Genomic DNA, 25,731 nt, shown 5'->3' with positions numbered 1-25,731 from the left:
AATATATTTGAATAGTCTAAGCACCCGTTTGAGGCCACAATGGGACACACACCTAATTCATAAATACAGGTAAAATAATTGCCAGTCAAATACATTAAAACCCTGATGTGTGTGTGTGCGCCTCCACGCATGCAGGCCAAGAGAATCTCCCTTCAGCAAAGAGGCAGAAGCTAGCATGTGTGGTGCGTGCGTGTACGAATAACTGTACGGTCGGAGCAGCGAGTCGCTACAGCCGAAATGAGAGGCCATAGGAGCACCGGGCAAAGGTGTCCGCTTCCACGGAGACAGTCGACATCACATGACTTTTCAAAACATTGGATGGGACACACCTGTCCTGACACGTAGCAACGCTGCATTCTGATGTGAACTCGAGTGATCGTGAAGCTCAAGTGTATCGCTCACCTCTTTGACCGTGGCATCGTCGAAGAAGACCCATTTGGCCGTCTTGGTGTGGAAGGCAAAGGCACAGTAGTGACGGCTGGAGTAACAGATCATCCCGACCAATAGGAGGTCTCCCTTTTTGGCGTGCTCGTCCGTCACCCGATAGAAGAGCTACAAACACAAACGTTGGTTTATTTTAATTAAAACGTCCCCCTGAAGCCATGCTTAGGCTTTAGCTTAATACCCCAACCCAGGTTTAGATACTCAGTAATACAGGACAGCTCTTTGCTATACTGCCTTTCAACGCATTATATATTTTAATCCAAGTCAAATTTCCCCCCCGAGGGACAATCAAGATGTGTTGCTGCTTTTCACAAAAAACGTCAGACAAAGTATCTGTAGAATAACACCTCATTAATAAATGCCCCAAAGCACATGCCCAAAAAGCTTCAAAGTTCACGCCAAGACAGTCTGTTATTATGGTCCATATAATCTCGCGTCTCATCTGCTATATAGCATTTTAATGACAGGGGGGGGGGGTGATGCTGGGGGACAAAACATTTTGAAGGTTGCTGGTCTTCTCTGCATGGTACTGTACATGTCAAAATGTTTAGCCGCTTCCTTCAAGCTAGTTCAAGCCAGTATCAGTGTAAGACACCTCCCACAAGTATGAAAAGGCTGCCGGATGACAAGGTTGCAAAATCGCCTTGTTTTTCCTGCCTGTATTTCTTGAATGGCCGGTTCTCTTTGGCCTTGAGAGACAATGAATTGTTCTAGAGGTGGGCGGTTCTCTGACACACAGTCACTCTACTGGTCTGAGAATGAATCAAGCCCTTTGTGGCACTTGGAGGGGGGGGGGGGCCCGCTGGACTAGCTAGCAAATCCAATTCTGGAATGCGCTCAACACAAGAAGAGGCTAAATGGAATCTGTGGCTGTCTTAAGGGGGATGTTGTGTAATATGCTGAAACTGGTCTGTGTGAGTTTGTTTTGGGTTCGTAGTGGCTTTGACAGAGGTTTTGCTTGAAGCTCACTCTGTGCGTGTAGTCTTCAATTGGGGATGGGGTTACGTAATATTTTGTGCCTTTTTTTTGGGTGATTTTGCAGAAGCTCATTATTTTTTGGGGGGGGGGGTTCTTAAAGGAACAGGGACAATGTCAGCCAGTGCAGTGTGACAAATGAAACCCCCGCCAAGGACAATCTGTTCTCTAACCTGTAACCAGTCCCAACCTGTTCATGTGTACAGAGATGTACAATTCATGCCATATTGAAAAATATTTGTCTCACCTTTCGACCTATCCCAATGATACAAATACACATGACATAGGTCAAAAGCAGACCAGACCGCATTTCTCTTTAGTTTTGGCAACTATATGTGATTTTTGCTCTTATATAACTGAATATCACAAAATTTAAAGACTGGGAATACAAAAATAAAAGTTTGTCTACATTAAGAATAACAAATGTCAAAATTGTATTGGATTTACTGTAAAAATATAATAAAAATACATTATATTCCACACTATCACACGGACACTGACTCACAAACACAAGCCATGTAGAGATTATTGATCAGGGGCGTGGGTCAACTGGGCATCGCACCAAATGCTTCTTATGCAATGCTCTGACTTACGGAGGGGTAAAACCCCACGTTATTTCCCACATATGCTCTACGGAGCCAAAAAAAAACAACGCCCAACCAGGGAAAGGACAGCCAACAAACAAGCAAATAAACAAACAAACAAAATTTGACAAAAAGAAAATCGAGGAAAAGCAGAGTTTTTCTAATAGTATTTTAGGTGCTCAACAAAATTACAATAATGCATAATAAAAAAAGAAAATCTCCAGTTTCCAGGGTTCACACTGAGAGGCAAGGCGGTAATTTTGTTCGGGTGAAATCACCGCCAGTGCAATTCTAATCTGACTACTTGACTAATCTGTTTGATTACAGGCTGGGAGTCAAAGGTTATTGAGAGTTTTTGAATTAGAAATGTTTAATCTTGTGTGGAGGTTCTTGGTCATTTAACTTCTTTTACATGTCTTGGGCTTGTCCTGCATCAAATATAAGTCTTCACAGAGTGACCTCCATAATTATTGACCAATCAGATCAGCTAAAAAAAAAAGACAGGATGTTATTGCTCATCAAACCAATTAGTGGATGCTTGTGTAAGATCAAACCGACTGGAATGTTACATTACTGCACAGTGTTCCAACTTTGTACTTCCAATAGAATCTTATTAAATGAAACACAAACGCAGACAGACTTTGACAAAGCACTGCAATATCAAACTGAGCTTTGCAATCAAACAAAAAGTCTCGTTTGACAATCTGCTGCACTGTTGAGGAGTTAGTAGCTCAAACCTTTTGCAGCGCCTGCTAGAACATTTGCTAATCACTGTATCCAATACAATGTGATTTGTAGCAGTATGTTCTTTTTGTCCTTCCATCCTTACCCCGCAGAGGTTAAGGTGTGGTCCAAGCGAGCGAATCACATCCTCTGTAAGGTCTGACTGGTCAGAGTCCCACACAAAGCCGATGGTGACAATCTCTGGGGAGTTCATGAGGACGCGACGGATCTTGATCCTCTGGCCACAGTTGCTCTGGTAAAAGAGTCGGGGGGGAGGGGGGGTAACTAGGGAAGCATAGCTAACCAACCAACTAGCTAGCCCAGTCAACAAACGACAACCCTAAATAAGATTTCATATTTCTTTCCCCTGTTGTCCTCCATTGACATTCTCCTCATAATAGTTGAAAAGTCTGCATTGTGACTTGCAGATGGGTGAAATATTTTGGCACGAATGAGTGAAATTCATGCTTGACTGGACAGCCACTTACGGGACAGTTGCGGGTATCCCCGATGGTGCTGGCCGCCTGCAGCAGCTCTCCAAATGAGTCGTCCCGCCTCTGATGAACCTGTTGACTAAAAGAACCGTGGAGAAGAAAGTGTGTTGGACAAAAACATATGGTGACAAAGAGACTGACAGAGTAGTGTGGGTGTCAGGAGAAAATCGCCTGCCCTGACAATGTGTAAGATGTTCCTTCTTACCCAAATTCAAAATGAAAAGTTCCCAATTCAGAGAACTAAAAATAAGAACTTTGTAAACTTTGTGGGAGAATGCTGTAATTATATAGAGCTGCAGCATTTCATGTATTTTACACAAAGGGCTCCACAAGAATGGAAACACCAGTCATTTTTACTTTGATTCTAAACATGAGCAATATTATACATTTCTTGTGTATTTTATTTTCTACTCAGGCCATTTCAAGGTGATGGGAATCATGACTAGATGGATATTAAGTTTCGCTATTGAGACATGAAACATTATTGAAGTAAAACTGTAATTGAGCTGCAACTGTAACTTGGCCACAAATTCACAGTATTCATGCTTTGCAGCTCCAGTGGTGTTTCTGTCTTGCTGGTTACTGTCCTACTGAAAGGTGAATTCTTGCTGGTTTTTGTCCTAATGAAAGGTGAATTCTTCCACTGTCTGGTATTAAAGTACACTGAAGCATGTTTTCCACTAGGAGTTTTTCCTGTGCTTTTATGCATTCCATTTCTTTTCATCAGAAAAAAACGTCCCATGCTAATAAGCCCTTTAAAATGAATCTAATGGAGTGAGACATGAAATATCCCAGATGTAGCAACAAGTTATACAAACAATTACAACATAATTACACATTATAAAAATGGGAAACTGGAGATATAGATTGGCACATAGATTAGTCACATCAAACCTTTAAACAAAAACATACACATGGATGCAAATGAAAGAAATATTAAGTACCAGTCATGACGTTTGTGCCATTTCACTTATATGCTACCTTAAAACTCCCCCTACCACATAGAAGGATTTAAGAATATCTAGTTAGAGACACCACCATACATTCTGAGTCTTCAGAAAAGGCACCACAACACCAGGGATGTCTCAAGTTGAGTATGCAATCCTCATGCAGACTGCTGGAATGTCAACAACAGCTGTCCCCAAATCATCCCACATACATTTATTCGCCACAAGCCACCTCCAACATCGTCTGAGAACTTTTCAGTACATCCAGCTGACTGAACCCACGCCAGTCCAGGGCCACATCCTGGTTCTTCACCCGCGGGGTTGTCCGAAACCAACCACCCAGACCCAACTGATTGAACTGCAGACGGTCAGGAACCGTCTCAGCAGCAGTCACCCGAGTGCTAGTTGACCTCACCGGGGTCTGGCCGACCTCACCGGGGGGGGGGGGGGGGGGGGGGTTTGGCATTGTAACAGACATCAGATGGCAAATGCTCACCATTGGTGGGCCCCTGGCGCGATGGAGTCCTCTCTTAACGCATTCGTCCGCAGACATTTTAATGTATTAGGATCCCATGGCAATTTAAATATCCCTGTTCACAGAAAGAATTACGCTTGTGTGGATAACAAGAGGGACAGGGGCACTTCAGCTCTGGTAATGTCTTATTGCGGTTAATGGAAGACCATAGTGTGATCTGGGCAGATTCACAAACAACGCTGTGCTAGATGACAGCGTGACACTTTTTGTTTCTAGATCTACTACTCTTACTGCTGGTTATATAAAATAAAAAAATCCAGATTCATGTCTATTATTCTTATTGTTGTTTTATATCCACTATTCTTTTTGCTGCTGTTCTTACCCCCCCCACCCCCCCACCCCCCCCCCCCCCCCTTTGGCAACACTTACTAGTCTTTTATGTCATTAAGGGGAGAGAGAAAAAATGAAATAAAAAAAACAGACGAAAGTGACAGTGAGTGAGTGAAGTCCCTACGTAACCCTGGGAGGAACACAGAGTTCCGTGTGTCATCAGTTCTGAGCCAATGAGCATGACTTACCAGAGGGCGGTGGTGGAGACATAATGCACTAGCTCAGTGAAGGGCAGGGGGTCGGAGGACGCCCCACAGCTACGGCACACAGACTGTAGGGGAGAGGAGGGGGGGTGGGTTGGGGGGGGGGGGGGGGTGGATAGGAACACAACACAGACACATAGCTGTTAGCCAGGCGCCGCTTAGCCGCTGCCAAGCGCTAATTATCAAGTCAGCGTGTCATTTGGCTGGCGGTGACGGAGTGGGGAAGGTTATGTCGAAATGGCTACTTTGGGGCGTTTGTGTAAACTGTGACAGGAGAGAGTGGGAGGAAAAGTGGCAGGGTTTTGGTTGGTGTCCAGTCCTAAGACTTCATCTATTATGACTTCTCTGAACTCCGGGAGTTGAGGTTTCAGAGCACTGTTGGGATTTCAGCGTTAAGTACGGGTGTAGGATCAGGTGTAGGATCAGCGCCCTCCGAATTAACCCAAAACATAACCGTGTAACTGGAGGAAACTAAGCCAAGATCAACAACTTGACCCACAATCCATCTTTCTTTATTTTAAAGATCATGGTAGAGCACAGCCTTAAGGAAACATATATCCGTGATGATCTAGCAAGTAGAACCTGTCCTTTACATTACTGCAGTCAATTTAAAGCTCTTCTGATTTGACCCAAGGGTGAACAAGTCATCCACGTTCTGCTTCTATTAGCTTACACCAAGCGGAGAGCTACTGGGTGTAGAGGCTTTCAGTCCAATCCTACTGTACCAACTGACGCACAGCAAAGTGTTCCACTACGGCCCACACAACCACAGCCAGTACTAGCACCCGCGGTTCCAACTCCCCACTAACAAAAATCCAGATGAAACAGATGACTGTTTCGTGCACGGCAGGAACAAAACCCTGCGTAAACACTTGAACTCAGGGAGGAGCGTAGTCCACTCACCCAACGTTACCCTCTCCCTAAATGTTTTGATAGTGCTCCGCACAACCTCAAGGCTTGCATTAAAGCTGTGTTATACTTTAACTGCTGCTAATTAGGCAGGAAGGGTGTGGGTCTGGGGGGAGGGGTGCATCCTATCTGATATTGTCGGTCTTCTTCTGCTACCACTCCCAGGGATCTGAGGAAAAATATCCTCTGTATACCAGAGGAGCAGCCTCACTTGGGAGAATTGACGGATTGGCTAGCTCCTACCTCAGGCAGTTATCCATGTGCCTGTTTGCCCGATGGATATAGAGAGAGAGACCCGAAGGAGCAAAAGCGTGTGTTCCGTCTGGACATGTGTGGGTGTGTGTGTGTGTGTGTGTGTGTGGGGAATTTAACCTGTTCATAGATGGACATGGCAAACTTCTGGTGTGTGATGCAGGACTTGGAGGTGCAAGCATCAGTCTCCTCAGGCACAATGTGCAGGTGAATCCTCTCCAGAATATTTTCCTGTAGGAATATTGTAGGCAGATAAGAAATGGGACCCAAAACAAACAATAGGCAATACTCTATAAAATAATTCTGTGAAAAGTAGGTTTGCATTAGCAAATGTGAATATTCACATTTCCAAACTAGTCATCATCATCATATTATTATTCCCCAGCATGCATTAGCTTCAACTCATCACCCTCAGCTATTTGCGTCTCTCCCTAATGTACCACAGAGGAGAAAAGAGTTTATGAAACATCCAGGCTTTTTAGATCACCACAATTTCACGGCAATTGAATTCGACGTTGGGTAATTTGGCTAATAAATTAATCCAAGTTGTACCACTGAAGCATTACTGGGCCTTGACTTGGTCTTTAATTTCCACATTTAAACCTAAGATCCACATGGATATTATGGGATTATTAGGGTGAAAAGAGATTGAGATTCCCACAGGAACTTTTCTAACCAGAACATACACACAGAAAAAAGTTAACACAATATAAGGCCTGTTGACCATCAGCAGTGAAAGGGCTTGAATTAGCAATGGTCTTCTTTAGCTGATAGTGTTAATTGGGATGATAAATTAATATTCAAACAGTTTGGAAAGAATAGCAGCTCCCCTGTCTTTTCCTGTATCCTCCTACTCTGGGTTGTAAAAGTGTTACAGCAGTTCAGATGGTTACATCTGACCACGTGACACAAGAACGGTTTTCTTTTTCAGTTTTGCCTGGTATCCGAGCTTTCGACCACCACCGCACACTTTATTTGACCGTGGTTTGCTGAAAATCATTGCCAATTCAAAACAGACCCTAGTAGGACAGTGAAACCACAGGAATCTGAGAATCTGTGGTCAATTTGACAAAACAGATCATTTGAGTATTTGATTATCGTCAAGGGCTCTGCTTTGGGCCAACTGATTTAATTTCCCATTCTGGACAGTTTCTCGTCTGTTCATCCTCCACGGCATTATGGGAGCTCTGAGGGAGTGACCTACCTACTCAAGACCCACTGCGCTAAACAGAAAATGATTATACGCCTGCTGATGAGTAGGTTTACAGCAATTAAGTTACTGAGACAGACTCCATAGGGGCAGGCCAAGAACACCATGTACGGTACTGTAGCCTTACCTAAACTCTATGACCTAAAATACACAGAAATCACTGGTTAAGAAGAAGTCTAAAATTACATTAAATCGTTGCAAAAAGTAATATTCCTAAATCCTGTTTTTGTTTTTTATTGTTAAAGCATCTGATGTAAGATGACCTTTTCTCTGTTGGGTCCGGGACAGGGTATCAAAGCATTACTATCGTAGCGGGATGGTCATTTGGAAGTAAAGAGCCAACCACAGTAGCAGTCCGAAGATGAGAAGGATTTTCTCTTTTAAAAAACATTGGTTGCAAAGTTAAACAAGACATAACAAGCCTATGCACACAGACAACTTTAAAGAACGTCAACTGAACATTTTACTAAAAAAGATGTTGCTAACGAACATTGGAAGATATAAGATATCCTAAAAGAAAAATATCCCTTCAGTTTTTAAAAGTTTTACACAGATTGATGTAGAAAGGAATGGGCTGATCACCTCAAGTATGACATCACCTCATGTAAGTGAACCGGCTCAACACCTGGCAACAGAATGACATCATGGGTCCCTGATCCCACAAATATATGTTTGACTCATTGCCTAATGTCCAGTGTCGCATCCTGAGTACTTACATAAAGGTAGACTAAGGCAGTATCCTAATTTGCATGTTTGGGTATTATTCTACACATTGGCAATTAACACACAGAGAGCGACTGAAAAACAGTCAGGCGGACACAGCAGTCTGTCCTCCGGGAGGCCCCACTCATCTCAGTTTAAAGCAATGTTTCCACTAAGCTGCATGCATGCGCGGAAGCCAGACTCCTCCAGAACTGCCGCACAGAGATGAGCCCAGGCAGACCCACAAAATTACACTTCACCGAGTTTGCCCTATCAGTTTGCACTAAATGGAAAATATAAATCTCATTGACCAAATCAACATAGTATCAAAACCCTTTCCAATGCAATGAACCACTACAATAAATAACTTTGCAAGATAGTGTAGGTCTGTGATAATATTGCAGGCAGAGAACTGCACGTAAGTATGAACGTGTCACAACTTCATCGCTGAACTGTGTTAACAGGCAGTAACAAAATCGCAAGATTGCTTTTTCACTGTACACTCAAGGGCATTTGAAAATATGATCAAAAGATCAATATGAAATATTTCTGTTTGTTTCAACACGTTTTACCAATTCAGGTAAAATTCAACTTGTAAGAAGTATAAAAGCTAGTATAAACGTTAGTATTTTCTGCTGCTGCCATAATTCGTTTACCTTATCAATAGAGATGAGTGAGCCCATTTCAGTGGCAGCCATGCATGCCCATGCCATTACACTACCTCCATCATGCTTCACAGATGATGTGGTATGCATTGGATCATCTGCAGTTCCTATTTTTCTCAACCCTTTTACCTTCTCATCAACTTGATAAAAGTTCACCATTTCAGCTGTCCATAAACTCAGTTCCAAAACTACTGGCTGATCTGTAATTTTTAACAAATTCTAATCAGCCCTTTTTGGGGTTTCCATTGAGAGATATGCTACTTTGTGGATTACAAGAAGTTCATGAATGGAGCCACATAGTGATTCTGTTTCTACATAGCTTCCAACCAAATGACACCTGCTTATCCAGACTACACTCCAGGAATGGATACACCAGCAGTTTACAACATGAACGCAACCACTCAGCAGGTCAGATATTTGTAACCCAAAAAAATAGAGGGAACATTGTTTCAGAGGCCCTGGACACCAAGGTTCTGTCAAAGAGCCTAATAATCGCCAAAAAACATACAAAGCACTCGGCAGCATCGTCCATGAAGCCCAGCTGAAAGCGCTGCTCGTCTTTAAAAGTCTCGGCCAGGGCATTGCGAAGGTTGTCCGAGGGGAGGGCGCGCTCCCGACTGTGCTGGAACTGGGAAAATATGCTCTGTGGAACAGGAAAGAAGTTGACAGTTTATGTTTTCAAACATCTGTACAAAACATTTACAAATGGTACAAATAATGCCTTAAAGCTCAATCTCATGAATCTGAATTTGTGTAACTAGCTGGATCATGAAACGGCTGGTAATGCTTGCACTGAAAATTAAGAGTGAATCTGCAAGAGTTAGAAAACGTGAATACCTTCAACGCACAGAAGATGCAAGCGTCCCCAAGACAGAAGTGTCCTGGAAGCTCCCGCAGACTGCGCCTGAAGATATCCAGCTGCCACAGTACCTGAAAAGGGTATTGAATGTTATTTATGAGGTACTGGAATGTTTATAAAGCTTTGAATCCGCCACAACTACCTCTCATTCCCAACTAATCCTCCCCTGTAATCTTTGATAAAAGGCCAGTTTGTATGGGTTTGTTTTAGCAATTACCCATCACTTCTAAATGTAACACTTAAAAGCTGGTTAATAAATACGCAGGGTTGGTCAAACTTTCCCTAGACTTACAGCACGTTGCGACCTGATGGTTAACTTACCTCTGAGTCATCGCCTGCAAAAGTGTCGTCACTGCAGGATGATTGCGCCCGCCTACCCTCTTGCCAACTATCATCCCACGAGACAAAAACAACCTGCCAGGAAGTGGCCAGGAAGTACTGACGAATATACAGTGACTACACTTTAAGGCTGTAAAAGTAATGTTGGTGGTGGTAAATGTGTTTTCCAGCGGGACATGCTGTCCAGTCCTTTCTTATGACTAAGCAAGGCTAAGATACTAATGCAGGGTGTTGGAAATGAGATAACGTGTTGCACTGATTTGGTTCACAGAGAATTGGAATTAAGGGATTGTACATTGTTCCATTTTACATAAAGATGTCCTAACTTCAATTACATTGTTCTGGATAAAGTCAGTCAAAATAAAGCAGATCTTGTATTCATCTGTTCATGGCCATTACCACTGCTGCACATAAAGATGATATGCAGTTCAGACAGGAAACACCACGTATTAGTTTAAACGTTTATTACAGAACTTGCCCACAGCAATGTACATGCATAGGCACTGTGCAAAGTACGTGACACTGGCCTACTTCACAAAGGAAACACAGAATGGTTTTAAAGAACTCTCTGAGAACTTTTTGTGAAAAGTTTTTCCATGGATGATATGACTCACCTGCACGGCGCTGTTGAGAAAGCAGCTGTTCTGACCCGGCTCATTTAGAAGGCCTTTGGTGGGGGCTAGGGACAGCATGCTGCCCGGCTGGTAGGATTTGGCGAGATTCCCCCCCGGCTTCTTGAAGAACTTGACCCATGCCATTGGATAGAAGGTCTGTCTTTGGACAGAAGTGGGACCACTTAGTAAAGCAGTGTTGTTGGTTGGCCCCGTGAAGAGTAACCCCCAACAGTCTGAGGCTACGTTATTCCGCTAGCAGCAGCTACTGTCCTGCTACACATGGACGACTACTACCGCCTCTCCGCAGTACGAGAGGAACGTAAATCGACTTGGTCTGCCACTTGGATTTTATTTTTTATTTTTTGGTCACAAAATATTTGGGAAAACGTTAGTCACAGGCCACAACGTTGTGAATAAAAACCAAAATCCTTTTGGTACTGATTGCTAGTCCGATGATTCTTTTTTGTAAGTGTTGGACTTCTAATGTATGGACATTCTCCAGCCTGAATCATTCTGCAGGGGCCATTCAGAACCAGGTCGGGGGGGGATGTGGGCCCCTGGTGTCTCTGGGGGCTCTCCACATTTCCATGATGTTGCAGAGCAGTCAAATGGAATTCATCAGCTCTTTGGAAGGTTCGTCCATAGCAAAGATCTATCCCGGTAGCCGTTACCACTTGATGTCAATGGGGTCTGATCTGTAAAAGAAAGAGTAAAAGACGAATTGAGACGCTCACATTTCTAAGTAATTATCTCCCAAAAAATATTGTAATATTTAGAATGCGTCACTTAATATTGGATCAGCTTTGTGGAACAAAGAAAACAAAAACATACATTTTAGGGCGAGTTTACACTCACCTAAAGGATTATTAGGAACACCTGTTCAATTTCTCATTAATGCAATTATCTAATCAACCAATCACATGGCAGTTGCTTCAATGCATGTAGGGGTGTGGTCTTGGTCAAGACAATCTCCTGAACTCCAAATTGAATGTCAGAATGGGAAAGAAAGGTGATTTAAGCAATTTTGAGAGTGGCATGGTTGTTGGTGCCAGACGGGCACAATCTGCTCAGTTACTGGGATTTTCACGCACAACCATTTCTAGGGTTTACAAACAATGGTGTGAAAAGGGAATAACATCCAGTATATAGGCAGTCCTGTGGGTGAAAATGCCTTGTTGATTCTAGAGGTCAGAGGAGAATGGGCTGACTGATTCAAGCTGATAGAAGAGCAACTTTGACTGAAATAACCACTTGTTACAACCGAGGTATGCAGCAAAGCATTTGTGAAGCCACAACACGCACAACCTTGAGGTGGATGGGCTACAACAGCAGAAGACACCACCGTGTACCACTCATCTCCACTACAAATAGGAAAAAGAGGCTACAATTTGCATGAGCTCACCAAAATAGGACAGTTGAAGACTGGAAGAATGTTGCCTGGTCTGATGAGTCTCGATTTCTGTTGAGACATTCAGATGGTAGAGTCAGAATTTGGCGTAAACAGCATGAGAAAATGTATCCATCATGCCTTGTTACCACTGTGCAGGCTGGTGGTGGTGGTGTAATGGTGTGGGGGTTGTTTTCTTGGCACACTTTAGGCCCCTTAGTGCCAATTGGGCATCATTTAAATACCACAGCCTACCTGAGCATTGTTTCTGACCATGTCCATCCCTTTATGACCACCATGTACCCATCCTCTGATGACTACTTCCAGCAGGATAATGCACCATGTCACAAAGCTCGAATCATTTCAAATTGGTTTCTTGAACATGACAATGAGTTCACTGTACTGAAATGGTCCCCACAGTCACCAGATCTCAACCCAATAGAGCATCTTTGGGATGTGGTGGAACAGGAGCTTCATGCCCTGGATGTGCATCCCACAAATCTCCATCAACTGCAAGATGCTATCCTATAAATATGGGCCAACATTTCTAAAGAATGCTTTCAGCACCTTGTTGAATCAATGCCACGTAGAATTAAGGTAGTTCTGAAGGCGAAAGGGGGTCAAACACAGTATTAGTATGGTGTTCCTAATAATCCTTTAGGTGAGTGTAAGTGTGAAGAGTTTAAGTGTGATTGTTCTTTCCCACTCAGTTAAAGGTCATTTCTGCCATTAGACAGACAGACTTTACCTATTACATCTACCAACTAAGCAACACAGGACATTTTCAAGTCAGTGGCGGACCCCACCCTCTTATACACTGTGCATGATGTCAACAAAGTTTATCCATTAACTTTTATGAACACCCAAGTACTAAATGTCAAACAAGAATGGGAGCTATGCCAAGTTACATGCAATATCATTGGCCTAGTAAACTATGCAAATGAGCTAGAATACTCTCAGCTTGCCTTTCTCCGGGTCAATGTCTCAATATCAGGCAATGTACTGCACCTGATAGCAGTCTAAATTCTTTTAAATGCAGTTTAACCTGGAAGCAGTGCCTCCCACCTGTTTATGGTCCAGTGAATTTCAAATGTAACAACCAAACAGCAGGCAAGGCACGGCTAAAGAACATGGACAGGTTTCACTTTGGATAGGCTCTTTACGGGTGTTAGTACAATGCATGTACACAGTTGTGCATAAAATATACTCCTCTGTAAAAGAAGAACTGAAATTTGAACGAATGCAGATGTGGTGCTTAAATATACAGAAAAATATAAATACTTTTGTATTTTTAATATATTGCTTTTCAGCCATTCAGAAATAGACTGTGTGATTTATTTACTACATAATCCAAGGTTCTCTTCAGAATATGCTCAAAGGTGGATCACCTAATACCTTCTTTAAAATGTTTTGATATATAGCAAATGTTCTGGTTCCTTCAATTATGGCATGTTTTGTGGAGAGACGCCTCCACAAAATGTCACACTACCAACTCACTTGACCTATTGACAAAGGGTCAATAATGTGGAATGCAATGTTTGATCTTTGCCAGACATAACAGGACCCATAATGTCCAAAAAAGCTCCACCATTCTTTCAAGCATTTGACAAGTCATCACAGGTGCTGGTGTGTTGGCAAACAGTTTATATTTTGAACAACATGGGACAATGTTTCATCCAAAACCAGTAGAGCAACATTTCATTCACAGCTATTCAACTCTTGACAGATCCTGCAATGTTAACCAACTAACCTAAAGAAGCAGGTGTCAAATGAAACACCTGTAACTAGATTCTCCTTTTAATATTCTTGATATGAAAACAGGTCAGTTGAGGTTCTCTTTCACCAATCCATTCAATGTAGAGGAGGAGTTTCGGTGAAGTTTCGCCTTGTTATTGTCCAAAGTCAGTTACTTTATCACAGGCTCTTTACATTTTCATCAAAAACAAGTCAATTGTGTCTCTAACTTGCAACTACCTTCCTTAGCAACAGCCTTTTAAAGCAATCACTTAAGCCTGGCGCTGCTAAAGAGCTCTTGTCTTTGGGATTAGACGCAACTCTGGAGGGCCAAGTGGAAAACTGGGCCAAGTGGAAAACTGTTGCCCACCTTTTACAGTGACTCCATTCAACCAAGCATGTTGCTCTGTCAACGAAAACCTCCTGCAGACATCAATATCTCATAACATCCACTTACTTAGTGGTTCCTGTTTTGTCTTGTGACAAAATGTGCAAATCCTTGTACATGAAAAAGAATAACATGATTACTCATGCGCAATATGCTTGGGGAATGATTGATAACGTTTGACCAAGTCAGCTAAGGCCATGCCTTCCCTCATTTTTAATGCCACCTTGTCACATAAATATTACCTTGATGTCTCCATCTCCACAGTTCAAAACCAGAGGAGTCTGGTGTCACAATTCAACCTTGCACTCTGTGGGAAGACAATACTTCAAAAAGATAAATCTATGATTGGCACCATAAGAGAGAGCAATTTACTAGCATCTCAAGTACAGCATAACCTCTTCAACATAAATTAACTGAATGTTTTTTTTATAGTTGGCCCTTTCAGCCCAACCATTATTCATAGATGTTACTAGGAAGAAGAGATTCCCTATAGAGAACATAGCACGCAATCCAGTACCTTTAAAATTTGGTAACATTATCATCTCATCTTTAGTGGTAAACAACAAACTCTGACATTGAATAAAACCTCTTACTACTCCATAAGAGCATCAGTAGCAACAAAATATATTCTTAATGCACGAGAGAATTGATTTTAAAATTACATTAATATATTCAATCTGACAGACTGCCAGCTTTCCTTATCTCAAATCTGAGCTAAAACGGCAGTGACACGACAGACAGCAAGCAGAGACGACAATGAATCGTGAAGAGTATGTATGTGTCTCAACGTTAGAATAGGCCAAAGGGTCTTCTTAAAGGACACGACGATGCAGCACATGAGCATCAGACATTGTTCTGACCTGGTCTGGCATTCCAAACAAACAGATCAAATGGCAACTGGAACAGGCATGCAAGAGCAATATGACAGGAAGAATGACACCCACTGACCGTGCAGGGTTGGGTTACAGGTGGCTATGGTGAGTAAAAATGCAGATCATCAATTGCCAGGGGGGGCTTTTAAGCTAAACTGTTATATTAATCAGTCAAATGGATGCTGGTGTGTTTAATGCCTTGTGATTGGAGTGAGTAAGGTGAGGTCAGTTGTGTTGGAACACCTCTGCTTGCTCTCCAATGAGCCAATCTCCTGCAACAAGCTGAGTCATAGCATAGGTCCTTGTGTATGAAGACACACCTTTCCTTTAGGAAATCTCAAGCTCGGGCGACATTTTCTCTAGGCTGTGTTCATTATACATAGATTGGGTTTATACTAGTGCAATGATTCCCAACGAGCGGTCCTGGGACCCCATGAAGACTTGCACAGGTAATTTCATTCCCAGGTCAATGGCAGTTGTAGCCTATGAGAAAGTCACCAGGAATTGGCAATTAGAGTGGTCAAATTAATAATTGGATGTTCAAAAGATATTCAAATATAAAGGGGGAAAAAAGGCTATTCAAACCAAAAGTTTGAAAGAAAATGGGAATGGTGGGATTTACATCTGACTGTGACGTTTTGTGCGCACCAGTTCTAAAGTACACCCCGCCTTGTTATTGCGCCCATTCCCAGTAACAGTGCATACACATTGATCACATTGTTGGCGATGTCTCAAATCAGCTTGCTAAGCTAACGTTGTTAGCAAATTCAGTCAATAAAGCAATCTTACTTCAGTTAACCAGCTAACAGTATACTGCAACTAAAAGTATCTGAAAATGATTAAAAGACATTTTACAAATTTTACCAATTATTTTCCTTCTTTAGAGATAGCGTTTTCAAGCCTCAGTTATGCACTTTACAGCAAATCATCAGCATTTATTGAGGACGCATTAAATACAATTCTGATTAGAAAAACCAGGAAATAGCGCAATATGCAACCCATGGAGAGATGAGCCTTGCCTGCTAGACTAGACCCACAATAGGCCTTGACTTTCAAGGTTATGCTGTAAGTCTAACCACATTGTGCTCCATGTTAGCCAAAACGTCATTAGTAACGTTTGCAATTATACAGTTCCACGTTTTCTGCCTCTCTATGCAGCCATTAGGCTAATATAATGCATTCATAATTTGTATGAATTTTATGAATACTTAACAGAAAAATACATAGCTAACTAAAACAAAAAGAAAGGGTGTGATTTTGGCCAATCAGTGTTTTATTCGAGCTTTTGTCGTTTTTCCACTACCTTAATTGTTCTTGATAGACTGAAGTAATATGGTGCTGTAAGAGATATTAGAAATGTGGAAATTACCTTGAATTTCTATAATTAGCTACTTTTTGACTGAGATATGGCGAGGCCCTTTCAGATTCTCTACACTGAAAGCTTGTTGAACAATGGTTCAGTGTGCCTTTGCTCAGTACATCATCCCATCTAGCTGGTGCATAAAGGACCTGTGTGAGGGGCTAAAGCATGACCTTCCCCACAAAAAGTCTGACTGAATCAACGCTGATGGATGGCTTTCTTAATGGAAGACATTCAGTTGTGGTAATAAAATGCCCAAGTGCTATCAAGCTAGCTGCTGCTGGACGTTTGGTCCTCAGTCAATGTACACTGCTCAAAAAAATGTAAGGGAACACTTAAATCACACACCAGGTCTCGATGAAGGAACTATATTAGAGATCAAAATCTTTACTGTACATTGTGTAATTCATTGAGAACAAAATTATGTAGCAATGGTCAACGGTAACTAAAATGACCAACCGAGTGAGGGCTGGATTCAATCTCACACCGACAATCAAAGAAAACAACTGCAATCACTGGCTGTTCCAACTTGAGTGAATTTCATCACATCAACTCATAAATGTGACTCAGTGTGTATGGCCCCCATGGGCCTGTATGCACTCCCAACAACATCAGGGCATGCTCCTGATAAGATGGTAGATGTTGTAATGGGGGATCTCCTCCTGGATCAGGGCATCAGTGAGCTCCTGGACAGTCTGTGGCACTACTTGTTGGCATCGGACGCACCGATATATAACATCCCAGAGGTTCTCAATTGGGTTCATGTCTGGGGACCGTGAGTGCCAGTCAATGGCATCATTGCCTTCGTCATCCAGGAACTGCCTACACACTCAGGCCACATGAGGCCAGGCATTGTCCAGTAGCAGGAGGAATCCAGGGCCAACTGCACAAGCGTAAGGTCTGACGATTTAATCCTGGTGCCTAACAGCAGTACCGTTGGCTAGCACGTGGAGGTCTGTGCGACCATCCAAGGATATGCCTCCCATGAACATCACTGACACACCACCAAACTGGTCATGCTGAATGCTGTAGGCAGCATAACATTCACCACGGATCAGCCAATTCTAGTGTTCTGGCAAACGCCAATCAAGCTGTACAGTTCTGGGCTGTGAACACAGGTCCCACTAGAGGACCAGTGTTCCCTCATGCCAACCTCATGGAGACTTTTTTCTGACAGTTTGGTCAGAAACATGCACACCAGTAGCCCACTGGAGGGCTCTGGCAGTGCTCCTCCTTGTTCCTCTTCGCACAAAGGAGCAGATACCACGCTCATGAGACTTTACTGGGAGACACAGCAAACCTTCTTGTGACGGCACGTATAGATGTGCCATCCTGGAGGAGCTGGACTGCCTGTGCAACCTGAATGGGCTGCAGGTACTGTCTCATGCTACCAGTAGTGACAAGGACACTAGCAAAAATAGAGAAGAATCAGTCAGGAAGGATAAGGAGAGAGCAATTATCTGTGCCCACCTGCAAAACCATTCCCTTTTTGGGGGTGGTCTTGCTGTTGCCTCTCCAGTGCACCTCATCACTCATTTGATTCATCACTCATTGATTCACAATGGCTTTATATGCTTCCTAAATGGAGAGATTGATATAGACTTTGTGTTATACATGTTCCCTTATTTCTGAGCAGTGTAATTTAAACAGTTTTCTTTAATGGTTGGTCATATTCTCTCTGGAATACAACTCTGCTTACCTTGACCCAAATTCTAGTATGTATAACAAAAATATATAGGAAGGGTGTAGCTAATTGCACTTGTGACCCAGATCATTAGACTGTCTTTCAGGGTTAATGCTGACGGAGAAACCGGTTTATATACTTTTTTCTTTTACACTGCTCTCACTTGTCCAATGACATAAACCAGAATAGGCATAATATATAACTGAGAAATGCCCACGTCTGTTCTATTGTAGAGGAGAACAGACAGAAGTAAACCTACTAAACATCAATGCAGCCCCAGAAATTACATAAACTAAAATTACCGCTAGAACATCAAATGTCCAGCTGAGACTCACAAATGGTGTCTGGAGACAGCAAGGTTGGAGTTATGCGTTGAGATGAGTGAGGCTGGAGCCAAATGTGTGTCTGTCCGGGGAATCGAATTGTGGCAGCAGGCTCAACAGATGCAACGCATTTTTCTTTAGACAGCGTTTCACACTGTATGGACTGGAAGCTAAAAATCTGCCTACTTTTCTCCCTGCATCGGACATTTTTTTTTTTTTTTTTAAAGTCATTCACATCGCGCCTGCCACCCACCAGCCCATCGTTCACACATTATTTAATTACTCTACACCATGGGGAATACGGGTAATAACTCAATCTGCATGTCACTATTGCTGGAAGTCCTTTTATTATTACAGCTATGCAAAGATGAAAGAGTAAATACACCCAGTCGGCAATACGAGGTCCATTTGCTTTTAACCCAGCACTTTGGGGGGGGGGGGGGGGGGGACTGGCACACTGGGAAACCAGGGAGCAATTAGTGTTAACTGTCTTGCAGGGGCCTGATGCACTGAAGTTTTGTCTTGCCAGCACAAGGATCCCATCTGGTTATTGATTAATGTTCCAATGCTCTAACCTCTAAGCCACCTTGTCATCCCTATCCCATTGCATGGCGATGGCCTATGGCTTGAGGCCTAGAAAAATCAGGGACGCTTAATTGCTAAATCACTAATGGCAAATACCGATGACATTTGTATAATTCTTCGGGTCCTGCCAGGTGGTTTGTCCGTCTAAGGTGAACTTTCAGTACCTAGCTGACCAGGTTACTGTTTCACTGGTTGACAAGTGGCTGGGAAGCCAAATGGCCAGCTCTGCTGCATGCAACGCTAAGGTTGTCAAGGGAGCGAGCGGGCACTCACACATATTGGCCCATGAGATTTTCTGGTTAGAAACGCTGTGTGGAATATGGCAGAATGGCTTTGTATGGATGCCCATCATCAACTCCCTAATCTACTGGAAGTCGTTGCAATGAGACGGGTGTAGATGCAGTTGGATAGGATACACGCAAGCACATGTTTACTGGCTAACGGTCCGTTAGAATGCAGAGTTTGGGGGGGGAGGGTGAGCACAATGATTCCTGGTTACGCAGTGTTCGGGGGATATAACATACTGCATACTGGCCACTGGGCTGGGTTCTGTGAGGGGTGTGGGTTATCCAAGGGTACCTTTTTTACAAGATTTATTTGGATTCTTTGTGGTTTGGTCCAAATTGAACATGGTCTACTATAGTTGACGTACTTTAGACTGAAAAGGACAATTTGGTTGAAATAACTATTTCTCAGATATCAAGATACTGACACTGACATTGGCCAGCCATAACATTATGACCACTGACAGGTGAAGTGAATAACACTGATACACCAATCAACCATAACATTATGACCACTGACAGGTGAAGTGAATAACACTGATACACCGATCAACCATAACATTATGACCACTGACAGGTGAAGTGAATAACACTGATACACGGATCAGCCATAACATTATGACCACTGACAGGTGAAGTGAATAACACTGATACACGGATCAGCCATAACATTATGACCACTGACAGGTGAAGTGAATAACACTGATACACGGATCAGCCATAACATTATGACCACTGACAGGTGAAGAGAATGACACTGATACACCGATCAGCCATAACATTATGACCACTGATAGGTGAAGTGAATAACACTGATACACAGATCAACCATAACATTATGACCACTGATAGGTGAAGTGAATAACACTGATACACAGATCAACCATAACATTATGACCACTGCCAGGTGAAGTGAATGACACTGAAACACCTATCAGCCATAACATTTTGACCACTGTCAAGTGAAGTGAATGACACTGATAATCTTGTCATCCCATGTGGGGTGTTCCCAGTCTGCAGTGGTCAGTACCATTCAAAAGTCATCCAAGGAAGGAAAAGTGGTGAACCGGTGACAGGGTCATGGGCGACCAAGGCTCATTGATGCGCATGGGGAGCGAAGGCTGGCCTGTGTGGTCCAATCCAACAGATGAGCTACTGTAGCTCAAATTGCTGAAAACGTTAATGCTGGTACTGATAGAAAGGTGTCAGAACACTCAGTGCATTGCAGTTAGTTGCATATGGGGCTGTGTAGCTGCAGACCAGTCAGGGTGCCCAAGCTGACCCCTGTCCACTGGCGAAAGCGCCTACAATGAGCATGTGAGCACCAGAACTGGACCACGGAACAATGGTAGAAGATGGCCTGGTTTCAGGAATCACATTTCCTTTTATCACGTGGATGTTCGGGTGCGTGTGCTTACCCGGAGAACACATGGCACCAGGATGCATTATGGGAAAAAGGCATGCCGGCAGAAGCAGTGTGATGGTTTGAGCAATGTTCACCTGGGACACCTTGGGTCTCAATCCAGTTGAGCCTCTGTGGGATGTGTTGGACAAACAAGTCCGTTCCATGTAGGCCCCACCTAGCAACTTACAGGACTTAAAAGGATCTGCTGCTAACGTCTTGGTGCCAGATACCACAGCACACCTTCAGAGGTCTAGTGGAGTCCATGCCTCGATGGGTCAGGGCTGTTTTGGCGGCAAAAGGGGGACCTACACAATATTAGGCAGGTGGTCATAATGTTATGGCCGATCAGTGTATATTTCCACAAACATTTTTCAGGAATGCTAAATATCTGTTACTAACTTCAAATCTACAGAGGGGATTTCAGAAAATCCTCTTCTTGTGCTTTCTGTGGTGAAATGACTCACTTATAAACTTTTCCACCGTTTGCTATGACACTTCTGCTGACCCAAAATAGATGAGAACCAGACTGAGCATGATTCAGAAATAACAAAAAGAACAAGACCATCAAATGTCACTCATGTTTGGGATATTTTAGGCACAAATGAATTATACACAACAAACAACCATGAACACATCCCTTTATACTGTGTCTAGAAACACCACTTTCCTACTATAACCAACCTTACACAATACATTGTTTTGTGTTTTTATTCAATTCATATAGATTTGGGGAAAAGGGAAAATTAACTGTCACAGGAACAAAACAAATAACCAGCAGGTTACAGTTTGTTGACACTTCAATGGTTCAGAAGTTAAAGTTTCTCCCTTATCTACTCTCTGAGATTCTACTCCAGTGTTCTGTTTTGTTCACAAATGTTTCTTTTAATGTTAACTGACGGCAACATGTACCATAACAAGGGAAAAAGCAGACAATAGCTTCGGCTTTTCAAAGGTTTGACTGTTTATTCATTCTCTGACCAATATCGGTAGGAAAGAGTGAGAAACTGAAGTTAGAATGGATAAATAAATCATAAACCTACCAAATATCCGCTTCTTGCACAATAGGGACCAATGTTATTGCCAGAAACAATCCAACAGGGTAACTTCTTTCAAAGAAAAGCACTGCGGCCTTATAGTAAGACAAATCAGATTAACATACAGGTAGCCATCCATGAATCCCTTTTTTAAATAGACAGAGGAAACATCCTTGATACAACTAGGGGTGTAAAGCCCCTTCCACCATCGTGCGGTAGACTTCAACATCCACATTCGTCCCGTGCAAGGCTGACGTTGCAATGTCGTCGTTTTTTTTGTTGTGTCTTCATTGAAAGACAACAGGTGGAATTGTACGTATGGATTGATATTCCCAAAGGAGTGGCATAGGCCTACATTTAGCAAGAAGGCAGTCAAACAGACATGTCTCAGCAACTTAGAACAGGTGAGTAATGCTGGCCTCTGTGCTGACCATTTTCAATGTGCGCTTTACTGCTTCATTTAAAAAAGTGCTGTCAGGCACAATCATGGTGCCAACAAGCAGTGAGGTGCAAAAGTTAAGAAATAAAACGTACGTTTGATGTCGGTTGATGCCTGCCTTTGGTTTCTACGTACAGTGTTACGGCTTCAATTGGTAACACACTTCAGTGTGTCACTATCCCTAGGTGATGCTCTAGATCACATGGCATCAAACTGCAAAAACTACTGAGACAAAAGCCTGAAACCTTTTTGACTGTGAGGAAACCAGGCTAAGTTTGCAAGGAAATTAAACAAGGCCACAACAATACCCCGATAATGAAAATCCTGAAATTGACCCCAAGCTATATTAGAATCCCTGGGGACTGGGGGTGGGACAGGAACACAAACTAATATGTCCGGTGTGTTCGTCCTGCCGAAACACCTCACCCTCACCTCCCTGAGTCTGTCAACACACATCCCCCTTCCGTCACAGCGAGAGTGGAAAAGGGAAAAAACTAAAGTACATGTCTTTAAAACCCGGACCCTGTATATATTTTTTTTTAAAAGCTCTCATTGAAATATAACATCCTCCTCAGACTACTTCCTAAACTTCTTTCTGCTTCCCACGATTTGCCAATAAATGTCTCAGCAACAGCGCTGGCCCACAACTTCTCTTCCTTCCTTTTTTTTTTCTAACAGATTGATGAATACTCAGTTCCAGCAGCTACATTTACTGCTTCATGTGGAGGTTGTGGGTGGTTTTACTGTTCTCTGGCTTAGCCCATTTAATGGCTATCCGTAAGATTAAGATGTATCAGATTGTTTTAAAACCAAATATTACTCTCGGGAAAGTGCATTATATACGCACTTCAGTGATGTGACCAGGTGCATTTGTTTTCTGAAAGCTATGTGCTGCCATTTTGAGTACTGCAAGCTAGGCCCATACTATTTGAGCTTTAGCCACTAGCCATAAGTGGCAGCTAACAAGATGTATATGGACAAATTGCAGTAAATTAAAAAGGCTTTCCTGTGTTATCCAGTAAGGCGAAAAACAATGGTGAATTACACAATTTTCAGGGAACTATTTCGGCTCTGTAGAGCTACTTCCCACCTATAGACTGAAATTAAGCAACATTTAAGAATGCCTATTTCATTATCTAAATAATATGTTCAACAGATAGTTAGGTCCACGCTGCTACAAGGCCTAGCTGTTGTTACAGCGTGTCATTATCTTCTTTAAGCTACCTAGCAGAAAACAGCGCAGCATTATCTAGCAGTGTACAATTAAGCTAATGAATGTGAGTGTAGGAAAAGTATAGTATTGTGTTTCCATGTATTATAAAATAGACAGTATATTTTCTATCAATAAGCTATAGTTAAAAACCACTTAGCTGTGCTTACTAATTAGCATCATTTTGATGTTGAATGTTTTATAAATGTGAATATTTGTATTCCATAAAAGGTAATGACTGTTCCAAAACTGCTGGGAATTACTTCAATGAGGAATTATAAAAGATTATATTTTACCAACGTTGTTCCCATAACAAATAGGATAAGTTTCCAAAACTTCCAAGGAAATAACTACGATAGAGACCTAGGACCACAGACCTACTACTCTGAGCGAGCCCCAGCCCTACTCTGAGCGAGCCCCAGCCCTACTCTGAGCGAGCCCCAGCCCTACTCTGAGCGAGCCCCAGCCCTACTCTGAGCGAGCCCCAGCCCTACTCTGAGCGAGCCCCAGCCCTACTCTGAGCGAGCCCCAGCCCTACTCTGAGCGAGCCCCAGCCCTACTCTGAGCGAGCCCCAGCCCTACTCTGAGCGAGCCCCAGCCCTACTCTGAGCGAGCCCCAGCCCTACTCTGAGCGAGCCCCAGCCCTACTCTGAGCGAGCCCCAGCCCTACTCTGAGCGAGCCCCAGCCCTACTGATCTGACATAGCCTGACGCAACTTGTGCAAAAACATGGAAATGTGTGAGGGCATTATTATGCGTTATTATTTTTTGATTATAGATGCATGGATTATGATGAATGTCAAATTCAATACATTTTGTTTTAATTTATGGGCTTTTTGTTTATATTATAGGTTACCTATTGGAGATATATAATAATAGAACGATTAAACAGAGATACTAAATATTATATAGTGGATTAGTTAAATGGGTTTGGGAGTTTGTAATAACTGTCGTTCGATTGACTAAACAACAAACAAGACTAGCCTACATGTGTTGATACAATGTTGCATTGGATAATCAGGAAACACCACTGTCAATGGGCGTCCTTCTACAATTTGTTTATGTTATCATAACACGTAAACAACCTTTTGGGGATATCTCCGCCTGTCAAATAATCACTGATAGCCTATATTACTAATACCGCACTAGTCTGTTGATGTATGTTTCGTTAAAGAAACACGATTGAATTATCAGCGGGTGCTTAAGTCTCAGCTGAACGTACCTGGAATGCAGGTAAATGTCCGCCTCGTGAGCGTTGATGAGGGACAATGGCGAGAAGGAAAAGTTTGAACATCAAACCAACCTGAACCAAAACCCAGCAACACTCACTATTTCCAAGAACGACCAATACATCCAACGGGCAATATCCCAAGGTAAGAAATCTGCAGATTTTCCAAATGTTCTTGATCAGGAAACAGAAGTTTCGGTGAAACCCGAGTGGAAATCGGCGTAGCCTACGATCGAGTCACAGCAGACGTTGCGGATCAAATTCTTGGTCCTCTTATAAATAAAATAAAAACGAAACAAACAGTACTTCTTACAACAATTCTTTCTTCCAGTTACATAAAATATATATATTATAATAAACCAGCCGTCCCATTCACTTGTTGTATTCCGGTTTCGTATGTTTCTTGCAGTTTTTGATGCGCGGCGGTAGTGAGCAATGGTTGACTTCAGCACCTGAAATACTGGATTAGTGATGTTTTCAGAACTGCGAGCCGAGGTCAAACCCCGCCTCTCGATCAGTACTGTATTTACAGCAGCCCAGTGCTGTCGGTCTGCTGTATGCTACTCTACTGACACAGGTTTGCAGGCGGTACCACAAATACAAATGACCCGTGTCTGCGGGCGAAGGGGGGCGTTTCATTACAGTTTGTTCACTTTCTCCCGTCAGTCACACCAGTAGGATGCAGTTTAGAAATGTTGTGGCAGCAAGTTGGTATTGGCAATCGTAAGCTACGTATGCTGGTTTCAAGGGTAGAACTTGTCATAGACAATGCATTAAATGGTTTATGGTAATAGCCTAGGCGTACATTTATTGTATTCTATGTATTCTAAATAGTTAATACCTAGTTTTCCACGATAGGCTACGGACTATTGCACTTTGCTCCATTACACTAGCCATATATAGATTACATCAACCGTCATTATGTAAATAATAATACCTGTACAAAAATATTTATTTCCAGCACCCCTTTATACCCTGCTCATTGCACAATTGTCCCATAAGTCTTTCTATGTT

At 42.6% G+C, this 25,731-nt stretch overlaps 1 protein-coding gene across 3 annotated transcripts in view; it reads right to left on the bottom strand.

Annotated features, from left to right (window-relative positions):
* LOC105022102 (inactive ubiquitin carboxyl-terminal hydrolase 53) overlaps window positions 1-25,300 on the bottom strand; it is a 49,609-nt gene extending 24,309 nt beyond the window's left edge. The window contains exons 1-10 of one of the 3 annotated variants that reach the window (XM_029117561.2): window positions 24,712-25,300; window positions 12,188-12,244; window positions 10,786-11,480; window positions 9,811-9,903; window positions 9,482-9,616; window positions 6,517-6,627; window positions 5,221-5,303; window positions 3,215-3,299; window positions 2,833-2,979; window positions 403-552 (exon numbers count right to left, since the gene is read on the bottom strand). In XM_029117561.2, the coding sequence (XP_028973394.2) occupies window positions 403-552; window positions 2,833-2,979; window positions 3,215-3,299; window positions 5,221-5,303; window positions 6,517-6,627; window positions 9,482-9,616; window positions 9,811-9,903; window positions 10,786-10,929 (948 nt within the window). In that variant the 5' untranslated portion in view covers window positions 10,930-11,480; window positions 12,188-12,244; window positions 24,712-25,300. The remainder of the gene's footprint in view (window positions 1-402; window positions 553-2,832; window positions 2,980-3,214; window positions 3,300-5,220; window positions 5,304-6,516; window positions 6,628-9,481; window positions 9,617-9,810; window positions 9,904-10,785; window positions 11,481-12,187; window positions 12,245-24,711) is intronic. The other 2 variants (XM_029117560.2, XM_029117562.2) reach the window with 2 other exon arrangements.
* Window positions 25,301-25,731: the final 431 nt, after the last annotated feature.

Source organism: Esox lucius, chromosome 24 (assembly GCF_011004845.1).
Source record: "Esox lucius isolate fEsoLuc1 chromosome 24, fEsoLuc1.pri, whole genome shotgun sequence".
In the NCBI taxonomy this organism is placed as follows: Eukaryota; Metazoa; Chordata; class Actinopteri; order Esociformes; family Esocidae; genus Esox; species Esox lucius.
This window is presented reverse-complemented; position numbering and strand designations above follow the sequence as displayed.